At 37.7% G+C, this 21,246-nt stretch overlaps 3 protein-coding genes across 3 annotated transcripts in view; all 3 read right to left on the bottom strand.

Moving 5' to 3' along the window:
* Positions 1 to 7,863, bottom strand: part of LOC106108748 (microtubule-associated protein futsch) — a 43,991-nt gene extending 36,128 nt beyond the window's left edge. Inside the window, exon 1 of the mRNA XM_013290008.1 lies at positions 7,563 to 7,863. The gene's annotated coding sequence lies outside the window, so the exon portion shown is untranslated. The remainder of the gene's footprint in view (positions 1 to 7,562) is intronic.
* An 8,290-nt stretch (positions 7,864 to 16,153) lies between these two features.
* LOC106108747 lies at positions 16,154 to 18,124 on the bottom strand. Its single transcript, XM_013290007.1, has 2 exons — positions 17,791 to 18,124; positions 16,154 to 17,723 (listed from the first exon to the last, which is right to left on the bottom strand). Exons 1-2 carry the CDS (start codon positions 18,122 to 18,124, stop codon positions 16,765 to 16,767), a joined length of 1,293 nt encoding a protein of 430 aa, XP_013145461.1. The 3' UTR covers positions 16,154 to 16,764.
* Positions 18,125 to 20,716: 2,592 nt separating this feature from the next.
* The window catches only part of LOC106108746 (protein deltex), a 3,942-nt gene continuing 3,412 nt past the window's right edge, over positions 20,717 to 21,246 (bottom strand). Inside the window, exon 4 of the mRNA XM_013290006.1 lies at positions 20,717 to 20,834. Within this exon, the coding sequence (XP_013145460.1) occupies positions 20,717 to 20,834 (118 nt within the window). The remainder of the gene's footprint in view (positions 20,835 to 21,246) is intronic.

Below are 21,246 nucleotides of genomic sequence, written 5' to 3'. Positions count from 1 at the left end.
ATTTGTATAATAGTTATCAATTTGAACTCGTGCCTGTTATGACTGTATAGCGATTAATCAGAAGAAAATGGACTGAATTTGTACCCGCACCAGGGTTAGAGAGCGTTTGTGGTGCGACAGCGACAGGCTCGCAGATTTCGCGGTCGCAAATTTATTTCGCGCGGTGACATCAGCCGCGCCAATAATGCGCCTCGTTAACAAGGATGGCCTTATCAAAAGTAATCGACTGTATTTGCTTTACAATAAAAAATATTTTCAGCTTTGTTTCTTTAATGGGTCTTTAGGTAAATTCGGTTGTTACACAAATAAAGGCTTATAATATTCTATTAGTAAAAATAACAAAAACAGCAAGTCTGTAAAAATAAAATATAAAACACGATACAAAACGTGTGACTTGTATAGTGTTGCTAATATTTTAGCATAATATTAAATAATTCACACGTAAGTAATATAATCAGTGAGTATACATATTAAGCAGTCGGCAACTTCACACGACTCGATATGGAAACCTGATCACATCTCTTATGTCCTGAGATGAACGGAACAAGAAAACATGAGATGAATTATACAAAAGGAAATCAATAAAGTGTAAAATACCTTTTGCCTCGTAGTTTATATACAAGTGTACGTTACACTGACCGCAAGTTACTGTTTCGTTCATTGCATAAGTAGCCTAACTTCGACACCTAAGATCCCAAAGATTTAAATTTCAGTTTGAATGTACTAATATTTCAACATACAATGTACTCCGAGTATATTAGGTTCAACATAATACACAAACTCATTCCTAAGTGGTTTCAGAAAACTTAATTGAAAACTGAAATAACGAATATACAACAACAAATGTATATTTCTTTTAAAAAACAGAGATAACGACTTTCAGCACTTGCATTGAAAACTTACGGCTAGAAAAACTGACAAATATTACCACAATAACACAATATCAACTTTAAAGAAAATTTAATTCAGACTTTGTAACATTTCACTCACCAAAACAACACCAGAAGTTAGATAGGATACACAGAGACGTGAGGCGCAAGGAGTGAGGAGTGACACTGAGGAGAGTGCCGGCTGCGAGGTTGGTCCAGTGCGCGTGGGCAGCGCGCCCGCCGCCCACCGCCCACCTGTACTATGCATATACACACAACACATAACCTGTGATTTAGGTTCGATTTTACTATCACAAGTCATTTATATTTCTTCTTTAATTACTGGAATATTAAGAATAATCCGAAAACGAACCTATATTTCAGAAGTACAGGAAAAGCTTAAGTGTGAGATTTAAGTCCAAGTATTGATAACAAGGACAGAAACATTCAGTTAAACCAACTTAACGCACTTTCGACTTCTAATTTTAAACCAATTGATAAGTCCCTAGATGTATTTGATTTAATTATGGCAGTTGTCCGTGACTACTAAAGAGAAGACGCCACTGAGCATTGTACTACTCTCTCTGCAGTATGTATGAACCGGATTCCACATCAAAACTTCCTGCAAATGTCACCGACACAATGATACTGTCACATGACACATGTAAATACGAACTCGTGCGGGTTTCCGTCCGCGGATCATAACATCTTCATCTTTAATTAACGTTATTCTGATATATCAATTTAAAACCGAAATCCAAAGTATTAAGTATCTTAACGAACAAGACTTTGGCCCTTCCGCGTCAAGGGAGAACAGGCAGCATGACTGTTATAAGAAAAAGAATACAGTAGTTGTTAAGTGAAAACTAAGCCGGAAGACTTTCAGCAATCTTCAGTACGAAGATATCTACAGTAAGAAGTGGCAGTAGATAAAAGGTTTTTTTGTCAAATCAGTGTCCAGCGATCATACATTCCGCAGTGTCACTTTAATTGTGAAGAATTGGCGGTGATGTTTGTTTTAGTTGTGTTTGGAACCGCCGACCGCGGGCTCGCATACCGCGGCTGTGAGTCACTGAGCCGCCGGGGTGATGACGTGCGGCTCAACACACCAGTACCCATCCGAGATTCATTCTGAGAATGCATTAGTGACAACAATTCATCACTTATAAACGAGACAAATAGATTTACTTAGTATACTGTATTTATATACTTTTAGGGAGAAATTAAAAACCCAAAGGAGTATTACATCATTAAGTTATTTGTTTGTACAAATAAATAAACTATTAAATTAGAACAACGATTAAGAAAGATAGTTGAAATTTTACGAGTACCTACATAATTGAGAAATTATATTTCATTTACCATTACGTTATTCGAAACAATAAAAATGTTGCTTGGGACATTTCATTTAAAAAGTATATTACAAACTCTCGTAAAACTTTTAATTAATGTACCGATTACTAAACATTTAATTAATAATAATGTAATTAGTTGCTCAATTAACATTCAGTATCTTGAATCATTCAAATGAGATGTAACCAAACAACATTGATTTATCACATCACTCACATAAATAATTACTGTACCTAGTTACTCAGTTTCTAAGTAGTTAGGTAGAAAACAAGGGAAAAAACAATACAATTTCTACGCTGTTTCCGGCAGTGCAAACTCGCGGTACACTCCACAAAGACATTATTCAAACGATATTTAACTATAACTAGGAAATACAAGAATTCAACACTACGTACAAAGTAATTAATTACGAACCTATTAAACCATTAGCGCCTGATTGTGTGAAAAGACCTAATTCTTTTTTAATTTTCATATGACAAACATAAGCAAGCGAAGCCACGACCAAAGACTGGTTCCCCAGCTCCCTACCAAATCTGGAGGTCCGGACAATGAACCTTTCATAAGTTATGCTAAATTATAATCAACATGGTATTAATACGGAATCAAGAGCAACAACGTTGTTAGGAGAGTGGGAGTTTGCTATTTAACTATGACAATATCCGCCACACTTAGAATGTCACAAATTATCTTTAACACTACGTAAACAGATTTAACAAGGAAGAATCAGTGTTATTCGCTATATAAACGTATTTGGTACAGAAATGAAGGACGTTCGTAAACAGCATATCCTCCAGAAGATCGTAAACAAAGCAAGTGATTGAGGTCTCTAGCTGTGTCACGTCATCGCCCGATTTGATAATGTTAGAGCCTGTCCACACTTGATGATACGACTTTAAACTTATTATGATTTAGAGCGGGCGCACACCTTTCACTAATCTATGTTACAGCTGTTGTGAGATTACCGATTGTCGATTGTTTTGAAGCAAATTCAACTGTTTAGTTGCACGACTAAAAATCGAATAATGTTTCAAGCGCCAACCAACGCTGTACCACCTATACATGTATAGGGTTTATTGCTTGTAATTTGTGAACTTAACATTTTCTTTACTTCATTGTAGACGCGCGTTTTTCCAGTTAATGTGAAAGAGTTCTAACTGTGAGGGCGAGTAGATGCGTGGGCGACTTGGATTTGCGCAGCGCACGCGCTCGGGTACGCGCAATGAAGTCATTAGTTTGTCATTAGCGGGAGCTGGAGCGATACCTGAAGAGGTGTCGCTTCATCTCACCGCCACTGTGTCAGGAGCGCACTCACGAGCTAACAGCTGACGACAGCGGTAAAGTTACATTGTAACTATTCTTTATTATTTTCTATTTATCTAGCTGTAATATATTGCTATATTCCTTCAATATTAATCCACAATGTATAGATACACTTTAGGTTAGTTTGTGTTTGCAAATAACCTTTTAAACATCATTGTTTGCTGCATGTTTACCCAACTGCAGCACTCGGGATAAGTGGCCACTAAGGGATACTAATGCTTTTATTATACACTAAATGGAGAAAACTTTACAACTCTGAGAGAAGTGCACTGGAGACCGATTTATATTTAATGATTACTCAGTAGGGTATGCTAGCTGTTACTTTCTAAGGGTGTGAATGGTGGGCAAGTGCGTTGGGCGTGGGATGTTGTGCCAGGGCTTGTAGCAGCTAATTAGGTGCGGTGTTGGATCCCGTGCGGTGGCGCCCTCTGGCGACACTCGCTGCTGTATTTAGAAAGTGCTCTACGCAATTAATACTTGTACACAGATAGTACTTGGTACAAAATACATTTAATTAACATACGCGATAATTTGAGTTGAGCTGAGTTTTTGAGTATGAAAATTTGAGTTTTATTTTTCAAGAGCTTTAATATATTTTTTTATCAGTATATTAAATAGTGATATCTTGAATATTTTATATTAGATAAAAAAAACATAACCAGTTCAGTATCATTAAAAAACAATTAAGTAAATATTAACGTATCGCATAAAAGAACTACGTCTGAACATTATGATAACGCATTACATAACACGATGTGCATATTAAAAAAAAAAAAAAAACATTTTCATATTAAAAACATTCGAAACGATGATTAAACATCACAATGTATTTTGTCAAAAAAATAGTTACAGATAAATGCTAACATCATTCTTCAGTTTGTGCCAACATTCACACGACCTGACACATCGCTAAACTATTTAAATAAACTGCGAAAACTGGTTGGTCCGCTGCGCAAATTGTGTCAAATATTGTTATATGGTTGGTAAACAACGAATGAACAGAGACCCCCTTATTCTACCGCAATGTGACAGTGAGGCTGAACATCTTTGATCAATCATTATCAGCGAGATATAGGCATCAAAATCTTGCTATCGTACTCGTATAAACGGCAGCCCATACATCTTAACCATGTTTCATTTATCGATTATTGAATTAAATAAAAACAAATAAATACAACAATTAATTGGAAAATTTTCTATTTATTTAATGTTATCAAGTAACCGACATATGAATGCGGATGGACAAATAGGAGACAAAGCAAACGAGATACCGTCAGTGGAGGATTAGACGAAATGCGTCGATAGGGCACACGGCACAGCGCAGCACGGCGCGCGGGCGCAGGGCGCGTGCGACGCGACGCGGCGATAACACACACCTGCACATCTCTGATGCAATATATTCAACTCGGAATAAAAAGGCGTTATCGTATTAAACCTCTTTTTAATAAACAACAAGCATTTAGTAACATTAAAATGGAATAATGCTAAATTAAATAGTTCATTATTTTACAAGACACATTGTATAACAAAAGGCGCCCGACAAAGAAAAAATGACGTTGGCACTAAAACTATCTTTACTCGGAGACCTTAACTTGTTTTTACTTTTTTAATGTATATCAAGGGCAAAGGTAAGATTCAGCAGCAGCCAAACATGTCAATATTGACACACATCGCGCATCGAGGACAGAGACGAGGCCGCCGATATACACAAGGTAAATACTAATTAATTGTAGTAAAAGTCGAATTATATCGTGTGACATCGTTTAGGTTTATCGAACAATAATTATCCTTCACATGTCTCGAATGTGGAAACACTATTTAAAACCTTATCTGCGAAAAATAATTGAAGCAAGGTATTCCAGTTTGTGACTGATATTTGGGAAATATTTTAACTTGCCAAGCTTATAATAAAGCTTCATGCTTTAAAAAGTTGACGATGCATATTTAGAAACGAAAGTACACAAATGTAGCCTAAAAAGTTTATAGTTAAATTAAAGTCAGATATTATAAATCACAACTGATCAATAAATTGCATGCACTTTAGAGTTTTATACAATATTTGTAATGATGACTTCATGGTCGACACTGTGATGTTGAATAAACACATAAAAATATAAAGTTATACTCCATTTATTCTCTCCACGATGGCGTCGTTTGTTTACTTGATACTGAGACATTAACGACGTCTATAGCAACTGGAAATATGAATATATTTCGAATATATTATGCCTATGTAATTCTACTCATTACTTGAAGGCTAATCAAGTAAGTTATATTATTTCCCATAAAAAGTACATCAGTAGTCGTTAGAATAGTCTTTATTTACTTTTTTCGAGTATAGGTTTTATCTAACCTAACCTAAGCAGTGCTTATCCAAGCAGTTAGTTGATTTTATTTATCAAAATTAGTCACGATGTATTCATATTAATTTAAACAGTGATTCAATTGAAACGCAGACAAACAAACAACATTCTAACATATTCACCATTATCCTTAAACACTAACAGCCTTACAAATAAACGCGGTATAAAGTCAAACTTAGGAATGTACTGAGTATAAGCAAAATTTGTACTAATATTTGCCTATACTCAGTTATTCCTAAGTTTAACTTTATATCGCGTTTACGAATTATTTATATAAACAACTATAACAAATTTCTTATCAAGGTGCATTTTGTCATTACAATGCCATTGCATTTCTAATGAGATTTTCACAAGAAAACGTTTATTCCTATTAAATTCTAATTAATTTAGTTATACGATTGTTTTAACTAACGTATTCTACCTGATTAATTTGAACTTAAATGTTGCAATGTGCAACATTGAGTCCCGACTGAGTCGGTCGTGACCGCGGTTCCTGTCGGGCTGGACTCAAACCTGACCGCTTATCGGTCTATCTAGACTTTACAGCCTAGTTCAAGTACCCCGCAGGATCCCATCCCATTTCAAAGTTTTCTTTAGAAATACTGCCGTCCGAAGAATTAAAAAAAACATGATTACATTCTACATATGTACCGAATTTCATCGCGACCCGTTAAGCCTTAAATTTTTCCTTAAGCGGCTCATATTCTACAGATCTACAGTCAAAGCCGAGTATAACAACATCGAAGGAATCGGAAATCGGTTGACTGATATTTTGGTGTTTAAGCAGTATGTATTAATTTTAAGAGGAAACTAAATTAATGTTTTCAGTGCATTAACAGCACACATACTGTATTAACCGATGTATGTAGCGATGTCTCCTGTAATGATCGAATGTCCTGAGTTACTGTAAACAAGACTCAATACAGTAATGAGCGTACTTAAACATGTAAATACAAATGAGGATGCTAATTAATATGTATAGGTGAAGGAAGATAAGGCGATTTGTATTCCAATGTAAACACGATGCAGAATTCCTCGAGTTACAGATACGTGTATGAGAGTTCCAAAACACAGGTGAGCAAACAGCGGACAACCTCACGGCTGTTTGTTTTGATACAATGGAGACAAAGCCGGGAACATTCCTGCACCCGCCGCGCCGCCCGGCAGCGCCCCACCAATACAACATACCCGAACATACAGATCACCTCTTTGTGATCTTAACTGAGTTCACACTGTACAAACACTTGTTTCTAAACATATTATCTACTCCCTTTACATTAGATGAATATGTATGAAACAAAAATGGTTCGGCAGTTAAATCAAAACAGATGAAGACGACAGTAAAATGACAGATTAACGACTTAGCTTAATCTACGGTTTAAAATAGCAACTATCTACGAGTATTAAACATTTATCAATCCACCAACAACACAGTTGTAAAGCACTGATTGTACAGCAAATAACTAACTTGTTTTAAATTCTGCTTAAATCAAAATAAACTTTAAGCTTAACTACAACTTATTTCCAGAATTCTCAAAGTCTTCGTTAACGATATATCTTAAGCAAACTCATTAGAAACAAGTTAAAAGGCATCGCCCTAACGAGATGATTCACTGGTTCTAGTGATAATTAAGTTATGGTATAAGTTGTAACTCACCTGAGAGCTCGGCGACGTATTCTACCCGAGACCGGCCGTTAACATTTAAAAAACTTTACACTATCTTTTGATTTACACTTTAATTTTGTTAATTTTTATAAATAATAGAAGCTCAATTGTATGTTAGTGGTTAATTTAGAAGCGTTAGGTCTTCGCGAAGTCGGTTCGTTCGTGTCGGCCGCTCGGCGCACTAAAGGGTCACTTAAGGTCGGGTATTTTTTTGTTTATTTTATATGCGTTCGTAGTTAGGAGCGATGTGTACGTGTGGTACGTTCGGCGACCGAGCGATCACTGCGCGCTAGGCTGCGCCGGCGCAGGTCCGGCGAGGTGCCGCCGCCTCGTTGCCTGCTGCCGGCTGCCCTCCCATCCCTCTGCCGGAGGCTTCGGTGCCCTCCACCCGACGAATGTTCTGAGAAAGTTACGTCCACTGTTACACGAACTCGCCTCGCGAAATGTACTTAGGGCTTTTGTTTTAATTTAAAAACATAATTATTACCTTAGCTCCTTTACTATTCAGCATACAATTTACAATTTAATTTTTAATAATTCCGTTGCTCTTTTATTTTAAGGTAGTGCACCAATAATTTTTGAGATGTGCGTCAAAATGACAACAGTCACATCAATCACAGTGATGATGTTAAGTATAACGTAAAATAAATCGCAAAGAAAGCATGTCTCGCGATAACTGTGGTGCAGAATTTCCGAGCAATAATTAAACAAACGTGCTTTATTTGTTTTATAAGGAAAATGTATCCATTGCGATTCTTGCTAATACTTGATGATTAAATAGTGCACGCGTAATCTTTAATTACTGAAGCTTTGACCTAAATTTGAATAGCTGTAGTGACGTCACAAGTCACATCGCCCTTCTGCGGCTGCCACAAGCAGTCACAAGCAGCGCCGTGACAGCCGCACGACATTATTGTTTGTAAATCAATGTTGTTTTTAAATCGATAGCCATTGTTCCCGCAGACCACATACATCGGGGTTAGGATGTACTTATTAAGACATTGTACGATGTTGTCTAACGTTTCATACGAGAAATAACTAGCCGTCGCCAGCGACTCCGTCCACGGTAATTAAATATTAGTATATGTCCTACTCCAGGCTGTAATCTATCCCTAATCCGTTCAGCCGTTCTTTAATAAATATCCATAGACACAAACTTTCGGATTTATATTGGTAAAACATAATCGTGTATCACTCTAGATCAAGTATCATTGAAAACAGAGAATCGCATTGCAAATATGAGCGGACTGTTTAGACGAAACTGTTCCGGCATTTTGTTTTAATACTTATTAAGATAAACTTTTCGCAGTAGCGCTTATTCCGGTAAATCATTTTGGCAGTTTAGAACACATTGTTCACAGAGACATGTCAGGTTTGAGGGTGTATATAGGCTCGGACCCTACTCTTAGTTCCCAGTAAATAGACCGGTGTGAACAGTATGTATAAAATATTCAGTACATTGTTAGTAAGTCATCAGCATAGAATGCAGGCCAAGTCAGACTGATGGCAACAGCATGACGCCACTGCCGCGCGGCCTGGATGTAAAATGGCGTTTGAATTTTTATACTTGAATTTTATGTGGATACTTGCTTAAAATGTATAAGTTGGTAATTTTATATGTCACCAAAAATATAGAAGTACTAATCATCTATTGTTTTAATTATATACATGTGAGTTTTGTTAGTGTATTATTGCTGTAAAAACGCATATTAGTAAGTCTCAAAATTGTTTCCTAAAGCACGGAGCTAGTTTTGACTCGTCAGCGCATGTCGGCCTTATTGATGCAAGTGTGTTACGTCATCGTTCCAGTCGACGACAGTGACGTCATTCCGTCTGGCGAACCTTTTTTTACTTATCGCTGAAGGTTCCACAGTTAATTTAGGAATTAACCATTCAACAAAGGGAATTTCGTTGTATTTATTATTTCTATTTGTTTACATAAATGTATAAACACGATTTCTTAAATATTGTTTTGTCCCTAAAATTTTGAGAAGAGTTATGATGTTGGTAGGTTTTTGAGGTTTTACTTTTGATATCGGATTGTGTTTACACGAAGTATAAGTAATATATCTAAAAATAAGTATTCTGCTTCAACGATGTGTCAAACCCGTCGTCATATAGAACTGGTAATTATTTTACGAGTTTTCCTCAAGCCCACACGTACATAATTACTACGTTTTATTGACAAAGTTATGAATAACATTCACGACAGCAGCAATTAAAGGAGGCTGCGGCGTGGGCAGGATGTTAGACAAGAAATTAACCGTGAATTAAACTAACACTAGCTGCCATTTTGACATCCAATACGAAATGGCGGGAAAGAGCCGTGCATAAAATACAAATAAAGTATTGTTTACTGTACTCATAATAATACATGTACATTTACAAATAATTTTAAGTGTAATAAATAATGTATGCAGATGTAATAATTCGCTGTGCGGGAGATGGTGCGCATAAATCTTGGCGATGTCCAAACAAGAGCCGAAAAAAAAGACAATCGGTCGCCATTCCGGGATCGCGCGAGTTCCCGCACCGCCGCCGCCGCCGCCGCCGCTCGGCACAGGTCGACAACCTGCGACCTGCCTGCGCGCAACCTGACTGAGCTCACTGGACGACAGGGACGTATCGTACCGCACTCTCACTATTGGGAATCAAGTTAAAATTCTCTGCTTGATGTTGAATATTTTATTTCATGATAATGTAATCGATTTAATTAAATTATGGTCTGCAGCAGAACATTGTCAAATTAGGCTTATAAACTATAAGAAATCACTGTAATTGAAATCTGATAGTCAAAAGTACTCGGTAGGCTTGTTGGACAGTCCGCCGCCAGGCTGCGTGACGTCACCACGCCCACGCGTGGACGCCGCTGAGACACCTCGACACGTAAACATGTCGCCCAGTTATCCGACACGATAATCGTATCTTAGTTCCGATAAGAGGTAATAGCCTCTCCAGCTTCTTATTTGGTAAGTGACAGTGGTAAACTTCCTACCTAGACAGTGACTCACTTGTAAAAATACGTAGTTATCCTTAGCAGTCTTGGGAGAAGAAATGCTATCTGCATATACTGAAAATACTAAATCATAGATAATCGGCTAAAAGAGAATGCGTAATTAAGAATTCTAGAACTTATCAGCGTTTAAGCTTTTTTATAAACATTAACATAACTCCTGTAAATCAGAGGATATGCAGAGACCACAGAACTCTATTGGCTAGATCTCGACCCACCTCACCCTATCTTTCTTCGTTCATACATCTACACGACGCATAACAAGGAAGAACCATATTGTAGATTAACTACATTAATCCATTGCACCTTTTCCAACTCGTGTAAATGGGCTGAGCATGGCACACATTATTACACTTATGCATACATAAAGGGGTAAGGGCAGGGACACGCTGCGTTGCTGTGCTGACATTCGTGTTGTGATGCGCGTGACGCACGATCATAGTGCGTGAGGAGGGCGCCGTCTAGTGCGTAACTAGTATGTCAAGTAACAATATAACATTCGGTCAAATTATCGCATAATAATTTACGATATCCACATTTTACTACACAATGACTTCACTTTCTCTGTCTATGATTAGACATTTAGTAGGCATTAAAGATTTTAATGAAGATAGGAAAAGAATCTGTATTCACGGTGAATAGCTATCCTTGTAAGGGACGGCATGTTGCCAAGATCGTTGTATTTCAATTAAGTTCCTTACTTAAGATAGCACTTAAAATTAAAGAAAAGTCGTCTTTTACTTCAAGCCTTCTACTTCAAATAAAAATAATCGTTGAAAAAGTATATTATTTTTTGATTGATCACAATTGTAAGTTCATGTTCATGAAGAAACTTATTTGTTTACTTAATACGGTTATAAACAAGTGATGATGTATTGCCGCCTTGGATCGCAGCCAATGAATCGGCGCACGCGTGGGCGTGGGCGAGGCCTCGCGTGGCCGTGGGCAGACACATTGTGCACGCAGCTTTTGCATTGTAGAGATGTACAAACAATTAACAATATTCAATGGAAGTTTGGCATCGAACACTGATATGAGAATATTAAGATCTATGTTTTATATAACCTTTTTTACCTGTAATTACTAACTACATATCTGTAGATAAATAATATTTAGAAAAGCTTCTTGCATTTCATACTCGATAAATTTACCTTTCACTACTGATGCAAAGAGATAATAATAATCTATAATTGCCTCACTTCATTGTGAAGGCGCACAATTTATCATGGTCCATAGAGCGCGCTCGCCGATAGCCGAGTCTGCGGCCGCGCGGCGGACACGAGCGTAGGCGGCCTGTGATTTCATCTGAAAGAACTTAGGCATTAAAAATATACTTCATTCTGGGAAATTGATCTCATAAATTTTATTTAATAATTAACTTTAATTTAATGGTTTTAAAATAGTCGCTTATGATTTTCGTTATCATGACCGAGTGGTTTGTCAGGGTGTGGCGGGGGCGGGGGTGTATGTACGTGGCGACCTGGCGTCAGAGCTGGCGCGGGGCGGCGGCGCGTGTCGCAAGCGGCGCTGGCGCAAGTGGTAACGCTACGCCGCGACCGCAGGACACCGCACACCCGCTCCACCAATCTATAACTACATAACCCTTTCTTTATGTCTTTTGCCCTTCGGCTTAACACCAATCTTAATCTCGTCTTATTTATCCCTTCCTCACTCCAACATGAAATGAAATAAACTATGTGACCTTACTTTGCTCATTGAAATAAAAAAAAAAACGTGATATGGTTAATGCTTTAATTATTTTTACACTTTTAACATCTTAAACATATTGTCAGGAAGTGTAAGTATTTTTATGTAGAACCTTCCAAGGGAATAAGAATTAAATTCTTAGCCAAAAAGCGATATTACCTAAAAATGTAGACACAAGGCCCGGTACCGACGTCGTCGGTTTATAAATAAAAGCCCTTTTAAGGCAACCGTGTGTTCATGTAACTAACCTTGAGTGTATGAAAAAAGGTTTCGTATACATAATAGTTAAAAATATGTACATGTTAAGCTTTTGAGTAATACGTAAGACATGTAGTTCAGTCAGGATGTACGTACCTCTGCCTCCACCAATTAATATCAAACAATCCAATGTTTAACCAAAACATGTATTTTAACATGTAGTTAAATTGAATACAATTTGATTTAAATTATTTCGTGAAAACTTAAACTACTAAATTTAACTTTCCGCGGAGTTGGTAGTTGGTATGCACCACGGATCACCTTCGCCTCGCAGTTTCAGCTTATCTTAATTTTACTTGGAGCTTTACTTACAGCTCGTAGATTTTCATAAATCCATAACAATTGGACTTTGCTATCGAAGTTACGACTCTATAGTTTCTGCTACTGATAGACTATCAAAGACAACTAATGAATTTTCATAGTGAAGTACATTCGTGTAATAAGACTGATTTTTATGGGAGTTTTAAGAATCAATAATCTTCTATTCAAAGAATTCTACATTTTTATTAAAACACTCGCGAACAACAACACAATCGCTTATAATCATTTAAAGTATTCGAAAGCGACAATAAGAATAACAATTAATTGTATTGAGAATGTTATTCAATTGAATAACGCTTAATTTTGTTAACAGTTAACTTTAAAAGCACTTAACGGTGCATTATAAATCACTTTCTTCGCTAATCGAGTGTTTTGCGAAAGTGAGAGGTATGCGGCGACACACCACTCCCGGAGACGCACCACCCCTGTCACAAAAATATCCTTTAACATCCCCTGGAAACTAAAAGGTTTTAAGATTAAACTGATCAACTGTTTCTTTCCTGTTAGAATGTGGAACTGATTGTTTTACTTATGGAGGTTCGATAAACTTTTGTACGTTGATTAACTTGAACGATGTAACGATTGGAAGGACCAAAGATTCAATTATTTATCTTCACAGGATTTTCTTATGAGATACTTTAATAAACTTATCGATAGGTCGTTTAAGTAAGGATAAATTGGTTTATGGACAAATTTTTGGTTAGCGTAAGTACGTAAGTTAACAGTTAATTATGTGGTTCTTTAAAAATTAGGATTATTTTTATACGACGGGACGTATAAACAAAGTTTCTGAGACTTGAGAAAAGAAAAGTTACGTTATATTGAGCTTACACGATTTACAAACGCACAGCAATTACGTGCGAGGTCAAGACAAAAAGTATCAAAAGCTTTACAATGAAATGAAGTCATTTGTACTAAATATTTGCACTAGCCGAGCGGCGGGTGGCGGCGGGTGGCGGCGGCGGGCGGCGGCGGGCGGCCTTATCGCCTCCAAACATGGCAGTGTCCGCGCCGCGTGCGCAGGCACCAGGAAAATGGCGTACTTCTTAAAACCGGCGCAGTCGCAGTCGCAGTGTGATGTCACCGGCCCTGGCCTATATCTTACATGTTTTTATTTATCTCCAATACTTGGATTTACTAAACAATTGAGACTTGTCCATTTTTAAATAAAAATCGAACAGCGACAGCTTTAATTACGAACTACTCGTATGTTGCTAAAACGCAGATGTTAATGTCACTCAACTTGACGATAGGCTGACAATTTATAGAAAAGCAATCTTTGTTAGATTTTCGTCTACTTCATGTATAAACGACAAGTCTCATGAATACAAATTGATGAATATAAAATCCAACATTATAAATCACAAACTAAATAATGTGGGATATTAAGCCATTTCTAAATATGCAAAATTTATTATTTTTAACCTCTGTTAAGGCAACAAGTGGGCAGGCAGCGCGTTTTCGGCCCACCGCTGGGCGGCCGGCGAATGCGGAACATGGATGACGTGTTATCAGTGTGGGAGCCCATTCTCAACATGATAATGTGAATTTTTTCGCCAATTTTTAAAATGTGAATCTAAATTGAGCGATAACACGAAATTGTCAACATTTCTGTACCCATTAAAAATATTTTTCTTTGATCTTGCTATGTGGCCGAAGTACGATACTGTCCTGTCCATCTGATGACCTAAGAAATTATCTGTAAAAAGTATAAGAAGATATGTGAAACTGATGTGAATTATTACATCGATTGTTGTCGCAGCGCCATGTTCGAAGGAAAGTAAAAGAATTACGTGTACATAATTACTTCCATAATTAGTTGCACATTCGTTAAGGGCATGGAATGCAAGGAGACTCATTTTGGGTAGAATGAGTCAGCCTTGCTGCCGCCGCGCCGCCCGCCGCCGCGTCAGCCCTCTCATGCCCTTGCCAATAAATTATTACTTTATTTTAATAAAAATCGTTTAATATGATAAACTTTTTTTGCATTTTGATATTTGCAATAAGTGATGACTGCATCTCTAAAAAAACAGTAGATGGTTGTGAATGACAATGCAGTACGCCTTGCCCCAGCGGCGGCGGCGGCGGCGGCGGCCGCAGGGCGCGCGGACACATGGCGCTGCTCACCTTCACACGCCTTATTTTGCGCGCTGGAGATCGATTGTATCGGAGAACTTCGATTCATGAATTTAGCAACAAGAGGCGGGACGAGGACGAAAGTGCACCGCACGGGGTCGCCTTGCAATCGACACACATATTCCGCCACTACTGGAAACAAAAAAAATATGCAAACTGCATACGTTTTTGGCCATCAAGTTAAAAGTCGAAAAAAACTTGTTACAAAATGTATTCTCTATATGCTTCGTTTTAATATAGGTACATAATTTAGATCGAAATTGCTATGGATCTTATCGAGCACATTTAGATGTACTATAACAACTCATTACTGCATACCGTGGAACAACCTAGGCTACAAGATTTTCCATGACACTCTTTTGTTTGAGTTCAGATGGGCGCACAGTTTATCGAAGAATTACATACATATAGGCATACTTGATGTTTGTAATATGTGATGCAATAATGTGCAGGGTGTCCTCTGGAAGGTCGTGTACCGGTGTGTCCGGTGTGGCCGGTCGGGCGCTCGACAGCGCGTGTCCTGCTGGCATAGAGCACACAATGCTGCTCTAGTGTGTCATTTCACGGTTCAAGTATCCCTACAGGAACGCATCTACGCAATCCGCACTGCACCGCAGAAATAAATAACAACAACACGACTCCTACAGGGGTAGGCAGAGACCACTGTATTGGGCGCGACCGTGTCACAGTTAAGTAATAAAGTTTGTTTAATGTCTCCAAATTCAAATTCAAAGGGGAAGTGGATTTGACAGTGGAAGAGATGCATAGGAAGGGGAAATATCCTCTTTATGTGCGTCTCCTCCTCTGTCGTATAAGGGTAGGCAACGCATCTGCAATTGCGGATGTCTATGGGCAGCGGTCGCTTCGCCATTCTGGCGATTTCAGGTGGCCGCTTGCTCGTTTGCCACCTTATGTTATAAAAAAAAAAGTTAATACTAAATTAATTTCTAAAATAAATGATTTAACAAATAAAAATCTCAACTAAAGCTTATGCTTGGTTTGACACCAATTATTCAGTTCCATATAAATAAACAATAATAAGACTATTAGAAGAACGCAAAATAATCAAAACCACAAAACCGAATGATGTTACATTTAATTAACGAGGAGCTCAAAAATAATTTCATTTCTACAAAGTTCTGAGAATTGTTGTTAGTGGTTATGATGCGAATTGCTGCATTATGCAGTCCAATTTACCTCGTACCTTGGTATGTTACAGGATTACACAGACTTTGAATCTGGAAGGTCATTTTAGAAGAACACACAAAATAGTCTTTGCTAAGCAGAAATATTGAACATTTTTTATCATTGATATCGACATAGTAAGTAATCCAGTCACATGTCATAAATAAGTAAAAAAAAAAACGATTGAAGGGTCATTAAGTCAGTAAGAGTACATCACAAAGTAAATGAGGCAATGAGTGAGCCGACCATATGGTGTGTCCAGGTATGGAGAGCTGCTCTGCCTTAAACAGACTCCGAAGTCGCTCGACATTCACAAACCTTGTGCAATTACTTCGACATTTTTTTTTGCACACATGGATCATTGGCGGATGAGTCCAACGAGCCCCTAAATAAAGTGAAGTGAAAGTGAAAAAGTCAATATGCAATGAAAACAACATTAAAAAAAAAAGAACAAAGTATTCAATCTTTTATAATATTTCTTTTTTAAAGCATTCGTACACAATGCTATACCACATTAAGTTACTTAGTTAAAAAAAATGGCTTATGCCTTTCGTTTCTTAATCTTATAAAACGTTACGTTGTAACAGTGTGCGATGATGTGGAATGCTGCATAATGTAGCGCTCGATGAACTCCTCGGTGACGTGCAGCTGCCGGCGCAGGTAGTCAGGGTCGCGGCGGCAGTGCGCCAGCACCGGCGCGCTGCGGTCCTCCTCGCAGTAGCGCACAAACGTGTCAGCATCGTCGAACGTCTGCTGCGCGGCCAGCGGCTCCATCAGCACGAACGGGAATATGCCGAGCGCCTCGAACATGCCGAACATCCGGCTCCTCTCGCACCACTGCACCAACTCCTCCATGTTGTACTTCATATCTTTCAAACCGACCTTCGTCTTTTCCTCCAAAGTCGCAGAGAAGATGGTGAAGTAGTGATGAATGATTTCCTCTTCGTGCTGCTCCCTAAACTCGCGCTCCGTCGTCAAGTACAGAAATACCATGAGATCGAAAGCGGGCGGGCCGTAGCGCAGGCATTGGAAGTCTATCAGTAGAGCGTTCGTCGGCACGTTGCCGTCGTACTTGAACATAATGTTGTTGATCCACATGTCCTTATGCAGTATTACGTTTAGCGTGTTCTCGTGCTCGGAGAGCGTGGCGCACGCCTCCAGGTACCGCTGTGTAAGGAGAGCCTCCAGATTTTGTGGGTACTGCTCAAATTTGTTAGAATGTGTTTTTAGCAGGTTGTAACTGAGTTTTGCGGCCGCTCTCATCCAGGGCGAATCGCAGAAAGTGGGTTCGGTCATGATGTCCCCGTGCTCCTGCAAGAAGTTATATGGGATTTCGTCGCGGGCGGTCCTCGCAGCAATGTAATTGGCAAAGGCGGCGTGAAAGCGCGCGAGGGCGGCGGCGGCGATCAACGCGTGCGGGAGCGAAAGCGTCTCGTTGTACGGTAGAGTGCGGTAGCCCTGCGTCGCCAAGTCCGGCATCACTATCATACGGTCGTTACACAGATACGCCCGCACTGTCCACGGATTCGGACCTATAAATTATTCATTTATAACAATGCCTCATCATAATATGAATGGTTAAAAATGAGTTTTACATACCGTCCGCTCCGCGCATTTCCTCCGCCAGCCGCAAAGCCATCGCCTCCCTCTTAAAGTAAAAGTTTCTGTCGATAAGCTGTGCTTTGGGAGGGTTGGCGGCGGGCATGGTCTTCACGAAAAGTCGTATCTTCTTGACGAGGCCATTGCACTTGACGTGCAGTGTAACACGCGCGTGGTCGCCCAGGAAGCCCACCAGACCGGCGCTCGCCGGCCGCCGGTCACAGGCTATCACTTGCCAGCCATCAGCGCACCGTAAACCAAGAGATTTACTTACAATCTGGTGCATCTGTTTCTCAGTGAATAAGCTGTGTGCACTCAATAGTTCTCGCGACATCTTGACGGTGTGTAGTAGAGTAGACGTTTTAGTAACACGTTGCATAACCTTTTATATCGTATAGGTTTACAATCAGTATAGGTTAATAAATAATTGTTTAAAGCATTGTAATACTTGTAATTTGAACTCTGCAGCTTCGTCACAAGGTTCCTGAACGTCGGCACAGGAGGTGTTATAAATATTATGATAAAATATTTGCTCACAGATTTAGTTAGTTATTTGTCACTCGATATCTTTGTTCTCTTGTCTGAGCATTACTTATGTCGTAAATTATAATTATTAATAGCAATTGCAAAGTGTTTTTACAATTCGTGTTTACGGCGGGCTTTTCTTCCTAGCATAACATTTAATTCCTAGCTTAATTCAAACTTACCACAGAAATAGTATAACTGACCCATTACCAACAAAGTAACAAAAAATGTAAATAAAACAACTGTAGTGTTAAAAAACGTTTATTGAAAATAATTATTTCCGGAATAAAGTAACAGCAACAATATAAATATTCTAATATATAATTATGTCAAAATCAATACAAAGCCAGTGCTGGCATCAGATCAATAGCTCCTATATACTTAGAACATATAAAAAAGCCATTTTCAGCAGACTTTAATAAAGACAATGCCACAAAAAGGCAATTTATTACATTAATTAAAAATAATTTGTATTTCAGCACTAACTGCCACATCTCTAATCACTTAATGGCAACTAAAAGTGTCATTTGAAAGGTACACACTAAGGGTCTGCTTAATCCATTAAATGACTGTACGTGGCGGTAAGTGTCAGTTACAACGAACACAGCTCTTTCCGGAAGTCCAATGTAATTGTTCTGGAAGACTCAACAATATCGAATGATTTTTTTATTAACAAGATGTAGTTTTTTGCTTAAATCTATAAATAACCTACATGGAGGCACTGTTGGCAAGATTAAATAATAAAAATATAACAAACCAGTTATACAGAATTTACACTTTTATTCTGATTACTATGTCTTAACACAGATTAATGTAATAAAATAACACTGTAATAATTAAATACTCTACATGTATATTATAAATCTAAATAATAAATGTAAATAACAGTTTTAGTCAACATTTACGAGCATCATCTATACAAATGTTATAAAGAGAAAAGATTTGTATTTTTGGATGCTTGTATGTATTTGATTCACTCAAAAACCACTGGGCCGATTTCAAAAATTCCTTTACCATAAGAAAGGTGATTTATCTGAGAGTAACATAAGCTATATTTATTATTGCTAATAGTAGAATATAAATAAGACTTTGTATGTTTTATAAAAATGATGGAAGACTTAAGTTGATGTTGGAAGACTTAATTATCACTTAATAGATTTGACATTACTCCTTTTTTTTCATCTTATTTGCTAAACTACATAATGTACTTTTATAAATGCGATAACAAATAATAAAAACTTCCATATATATGGAATGCTATCATCGATATTTTCTATTTCGGAATGTTATTACGATTACTTAACAATTACATAAAAATATCTTAATACATATGTGATTTGTGTAGTCGAATTTAATAGATATAAGAAATTATAACAATCTAAACAGCTTTTATAAGGCTTGTAATCTTATTAAAATATACATGTGTGTATCGGGGGCACAAATAACCTAAGCGTGGTAAGAAACAAGTCTTACGAACAATATGTTTGTATTAGTTTAAACACTAGTACTTTCCAAAAAAATCCATAGACAACAAATTACATTTTGAGGCAGTAATTAGTTAATATAATTTCTAACTCTCATTGAATTCGATTACACGGTAGTACATCCCCGTGAAATTCCATACAATGAAAGTATGAATGGCTTAATTAATTACAGAGTTGCTTTTGTACGAAAATCATTTTATGTTTCAACACGTCATCAACATCTTACGAGTCCGAAAGAATCTAATCAGAGTTTTGTACATGAACAAAATGTCAGCAATAAACTTAAATCCATAGACGAAAATATCTCGATTAAATAGAAAATTAAGATATGTCTTTACTGAGGAACAGTAAAAGTATAGAATAATATTGTTAATTCGAGAAAAGGGAATTTGAAACAGACAAGTTCATGGCTCGAGTACTGTATTGGAACTAACAATAAATTAGGTATGTTGCAATCCGCAATAGGGAATATGCATGTATTTTTTTGATTTTTTAAACGATTCTACTTATTATATAATAAAATAACCAGAGAAAAGAATTGACGCGAAAATATTCAACCATTGAGCTAAAAATAGAGATAAAGTCACCGAAAATTGGCAGTTTGAAAAAATTTTACAATCTTTAGTCATACTTGTACTCTACACAAAGAAGAATCGAGAATTTCCTAAAGATCCCTGAACATAAAAGTGCCAGCTACAGAGGAGGTTTCAAATTTTCCTCCACAAAGATTTGGAATGATTTACCCCCGCCCTTGCGCGTATAGTATCTTTGTCCCTTTTCAAGAAGAAATTTAAGGAAATACTACTGGACAAACAAAATCATTTAAAAAAATTGAATCTCATTTTCTTCATTATGTTTTTTTCGTTTTCTTTTACTTTTACTGCTTACTTTTCACCTTTATATAGTCATTGTTTTGTTTATCTTTTTATTTTACTGTTAACGTGATGAGCACCTCTGAGCGGGCTCAACGCTGTCCATTGGGACAGGCTGCAGTACCAGCTCCGCATGACTTCGAGCATGCGCGTCACGCCGAGCCTGCAGCACATTGTTATCAATTCATGTAAACTGTCTTCAGTCATGATGACATTACGCACATCAGAAGGAACTGGTGGTACCGTTGTTGTAATATTTTAGTTAAATAAACGAATTATTAGCAAACAAAAACAATCTTTTGGCTTGAAACTTCATCATAATCATTAGTGTATAAGAAAATGTATTCTAATTTTTTTTTTATGTTAACAATACAGATGTTTTGTTTTATTTTAATTTTCCACTCATAAACAACTAGAGCCAATTCATACTTTCATTACTGGTTTACGATGAAATGCGGGTTAGGGTGCAACGACTTCACGTTGCAGTGTGTGCCGCCTCAGGGAAGTGTGGCCCCGCGCACGGTCGTCTGCTGCACGCGCTAATATGTACTACATACTTATGTAATGCATGGCCC

The sequence above is a fragment of the Papilio polytes genome, unplaced genomic scaffold (genome assembly GCF_000836215.1).
Source record: "Papilio polytes unplaced genomic scaffold, Ppol_1.0 DF821400.1, whole genome shotgun sequence".
In the NCBI taxonomy this organism is placed as follows: Eukaryota; Metazoa; Arthropoda; class Insecta; order Lepidoptera; family Papilionidae; genus Papilio; species Papilio polytes.
This window is presented reverse-complemented; position numbering and strand designations above follow the sequence as displayed.

Coding starts and splice junctions, on each gene's coding strand:
- LOC106108747 (XM_013290007.1), bottom strand. CDS start 18,124: ATGTCGCGAGAACTATTGAGTGCACACAGCTTATTCACTGAGAAACAG. Junction 17,724..17,790: donor GGAAATGCGCGGAGCGGACG/GTATGTAAAACT, acceptor AATAATTTATAG/GTCCGAATCCGTGGACAGTG.